General features: G+C 33.3%; 1 protein-coding gene across 1 annotated transcript; it reads left to right on the forward strand.

Annotated features, from left to right (window-relative positions):
* The first annotated feature begins 119 nt into the window (after window positions 1–119).
* Window positions 120–661, forward strand: LOC108371280 (folylpolyglutamate synthase, mitochondrial-like). Its single transcript, XM_017626807.1, has 2 exons — window positions 120–431; window positions 623–661. Exons 1-2 carry the CDS (start codon window positions 228–230, stop codon window positions 623–625), a joined length of 207 nt encoding a protein of 68 aa, XP_017482296.1. The 5' UTR covers window positions 120–227; the 3' UTR covers window positions 626–661.
* The last annotated feature ends 3,721 nt before the right edge of the window (window positions 662–4,382 follow it).

Raw genomic sequence — 4,382 nt, forward strand, 5'->3', positions numbered from 1 at the left:
GGGAGTGGATAGAAGAATACGCATGCGTTGCTGTAGTGCGTAATAAAGCAATACGCATGGCGCATATGTATGTATGTATGTATATAGTTCATACCTGGCCAGCTGACGTCACGTCACTGCAAGCGCAAAACCAGCGTGCGAATGTTTACATATGCGAAATTTTGTGCGCCAGCCAAAACTAGTTTTTTTCCAGTGTTTTGTTTACGCACGCGAATGTTGTTTAATATATGTATTTTAATTTCGTTTATCAGGAATGTATTAGTGATCTGAATACGCTGCAATCGAACGCGATAACGATACGCCGCTCAATTCTGCTGAATAATAAACAGTTGCCATTAACTGATACGTACAAATATATGGAGCGAAGTGGCCTTAGTTTGGATGAATTGGAGCATATACCTTTCATACACGTGTCTGGCACTAAGGGAAAGGTGAGTAGAGAGTATAGAGTAGGGATGTTAATTTTTTTTTTTTTCGGGATGTCGTTACCACAATCCCATGATCCCGGGATAAGTCCCGAGATTTAGATATTCATTACTTTAAAAAAAAAAAAAAAATTGCTTCTATCTCTCCTACCACAAAATAAATAATAAATAAATGAAACCTAATTTTTTATTTAAAGTGACGTTTTTATTTTTTCTCTTTGACGTCAGGATTTATTTTAAACGACTTTGTAATTTCAAAGATATTATTAATTCCAATAATTATTTCAAAAAATTCAATACAATGTAAAATAAAAATATGGGTACCAAATTAAAGAGGAAATTTCTTTAGAAATAAAACAAAAAAAATAAAATTTTTTGGATTCACAAGGACGAATAGGTAATTTTTTAAGCTGATAAAGTTAGGAGGACCAATTTCGAGGATTTATATAAGTCCTTAACATATAATTTTTTCAAAAACAAATATTGCGAAATTTCAAGGATAAAATTTTAAAAGGACATTTTCAAAACTTACCAGTCCCTATGCACCAAAAAATTTAATCTGATTAAATTCGACAGAATTTTCTTCTCTAAGCACATTTCACTTTTGAATTTCTGACGTCAGAGTGAAATACTAAAAACGAAAGTTTACTATATTTGGCCCATGGTTTCGCGAATATAATGATTTTTGTGTGTAATATTTACTATCGCACGTTGTTCTATGTATGCATAATGAGCTAGACATTTATAAAACAAATATTAATTATTAAATAAAAAAAAAGAAATATAGCCAACACTGGTCAAGAAAAGGAGTTTATATTATTGCCATAAGGGCAAATTACAAATCCCGAAAGTCCCGGGTTATTTGCCAAGAAAAAAAGGCCGGGATCCCGGGACTAACATTCCTAGTACAGAGTGACTAACCACATAACTAATAACTATTCAGTGTTTTTTGAATATAAATTTCTTTTATTTTTTTTATAAAAATATTGCTTTAACCAAAACCATATGATTCGAAATTTCAAACTTTATACAAAATTTAGAAAAATTTAACAAATTTTCATCAAAATTTTGAACTTTTAATCTAAGTCTTTAGAACAATTTTCGGTATGCAGTTGTATAGCGAATAAAATTTTAATGTGAACACTTGTTTGAGTCAATGTAAGTGTGCATCAACGTAGTATGTATGTAATTAACCACAAAAATAGTGTAGAGAATTTGTAGGCGGCAATGATCCGTCACTCTTTAAGTATGTACTTTGAGTCGTACTGGACCTTAAAATAATTAAGAATGGTGAGAGGCACGGAGATAACACTAATCAAGCACCCCAAAAGCAGCCTGCCGAAAGCCGCTCATTCTGCTGTTCTTGGATATGGTTGAATGCATGTACATACACTTGTGATCAGCTGATTAAGTCATCAACATTTTGATCAATTTTGGCTATTTTTCTTTTGCTTATTTAATTTTTGTTATTTTTCCATAAAAGTCTAGCTTATTATATAACAAACACCATATAAATTCACATTTCAAACTTTGTGCAAAAATTATAAAAAATCTGCAAAGTTTCAACTAAATTTTCAGCTTTTTATTCCGATTTTTTATTTTTTTTTTGAGTATGCAGTTTATTATCCCATTAAATTCTAGGTCAATAATGTGCAATTTTCAAGTTGCTAAAGAATGGCGTTGATTTTTAATAATTTTTTTTTCTGACTGAATGACGCATTTTGTCCATACATAACAAAATGTCGAATATATTTTGTATGGAAAAAAAATTGTAAAGCAGTCAGAAAAAAAATTATTAATAACCTTCTCCTTTTTGTGAAGTCGGTAAAAACGCGATTCTTTTTAGCAAAAAGTCCCGACATGAGGGAGCAAAACGGACTTCAAATTCGCTTTAAACGACCGTAAAAACATAAAACACCCAGTCTGTCAAAACCTTTCATCGATTTTTCTTTTTGTGGTACTGTGTAATCAGCGGTCTGATCACTAAGAACCTTTTAAACCTTTTTATCGAGTCTTAAAAAAATCTCAGGGTTTCAAGCTTTTTGTTAGACTCACAAAGCCGGAATTAAGCATTCACAGTTGTAAGTTATACGAATTAGCGAGTAGAGTTAAAACATAAGGATGATGAGAATTGCAGAGGGACATCACTCAATCAAAGGTTATTTGCCAAGCATAGACATTAGACCGTATCAAAAAAAAGTCCGCCGTACACCCCCTCATGTGAACTATTTTTGAAAAGCGTTAAAAAAAAATTTTTTTCTGGACAACCCTGGTAATCGCCCAATTACATTTTTCTTCATATCTTCGGCATTTATAGTTGGATTTTAAAGTGTGAATGTGGATGAAAATGTTTTTTGTCTCGAGGTGGGGGTTCTACTGAACTAATCGAAATACTTCTCTCGCAAAAGATTAAGGATTTTTGACGGTCTTTAATTTACTGTCATTAGGGCGGTACGTTAGGGTGGTAGCAACTGAGATCTGGTGGGTAAGTATCACAACGGAGCACATGAAGTCAATGAGGTCCGTAGGAAAAACCCACTCCTCGAGACAAAAATATTGGTGTATCACACTTTACAATCCGACTATTAATGCCAAAGATATGAAGAACTAGGGTTGTCCAAACTTTTTTTTAAAATGCTTTTCAAAAACACTTCATATGAGGGGGTATACGGCGAATTTTTTTTTTGCCTGTAAGGCGAGACGCTCTAATAGACATGTAAGACTATGCCCTTTCGGCGGTAAATGTTTATTTTAAATAAAGATTTTTTGTTCAAAAACGTCTTGATAGGTATAAGAAATAATCGTCTCAGAGCCTCGGAAAACTGTTTAGTTTTTTCATGACGATTGAAGCCAATTTTAATGGGCGTGATGGTTCGAGCATATTCAATTAAAATACTATGGTTCGCCTTTAACTCGAACGTGTATGAAAAGTACTAACTGACGCTAATTGGAAATGTCAGGAGAAGCCACCTGGTCTTTCCAATGCAAAGCAGAACTTTGTGTTTCTCTGCTAGCCGCAGTACGTGCAGCGTTGAGAGGTTGTGTGTTCATTCGTAGAATTCTCCGCTGGATTTCAAGCATAACATTATTTAGTATCGGTGCTTATGCTGAGTTCTAATAAATATACGAAATCCTTTACTTTTTGAAACTGCTCTCCACTGGTCTCTTACGCGATTAGTCAGACGAATTTTTTCAGTGTACTGTACGCACATACATATGTTTACATATTTCACGACTTCTCTAAAAAAGCTTGCTAACCCAAGATTAAGTGGTAAATATTGATGAAATTTTATTCCAGAAATTTCAGCAAAAAAGAGAAGTACTGTTATTGTCATTGAATAAATGATGCAATACGTGAAATCAGATTTTATATAAAAAGATACATTAGAAAAACATTTTATCGGTGTATTGAAAATAATAATAATAATTAGACTAAGTGCATCAATCAAGTTGGGAAAATACCACTTTAGATAGCCGACACTTTGATGACTATGAACTTATCATTTTTATCAGTAAAGTATTAACATTTTTTATTGGCAACTTTTATCAAAAAACTAGTGCCTTATCTACGCGATTCACATCAAATTTGATGACTGTCCAAATACTTTCAACACGAGTGTATGCACCGCGTTTAAGTTTACTAGGAATAGATTATATAACCTGTGTGCAATGACTGGATTTTATCATTATTACATGTTTCATTAGTTTTGTAAAGATTAGGTAAGTTAAGTTTAAGTTATTTTGTGGATACAAAACCCTGTAGGGAACAGAACTCTGCCTGATTTTAATTTACCAGATCTGCAGGCATTAGACATGAGCTATAGTATGCCCTCCCACAGTTGCTTTTCCGCCAGGCGGATACTATCCCAGAAACAGGGAAGATACATCTGTACACCTTTCGGCGAATGACTTAGCACTACAAGCGCTCTACTCTGTATTGCGATTCGAAACTTAATG

The sequence above is a fragment of the Rhagoletis zephyria genome, unplaced genomic scaffold (genome assembly GCF_001687245.7).
Source record: "Rhagoletis zephyria isolate East Lansing unplaced genomic scaffold, Rhagoletis_zephyria_1.1 Rzeph_scaffold_04857, whole genome shotgun sequence".
Classification (NCBI taxonomy): Eukaryota; Metazoa; Arthropoda; class Insecta; order Diptera; family Tephritidae; genus Rhagoletis; species Rhagoletis zephyria.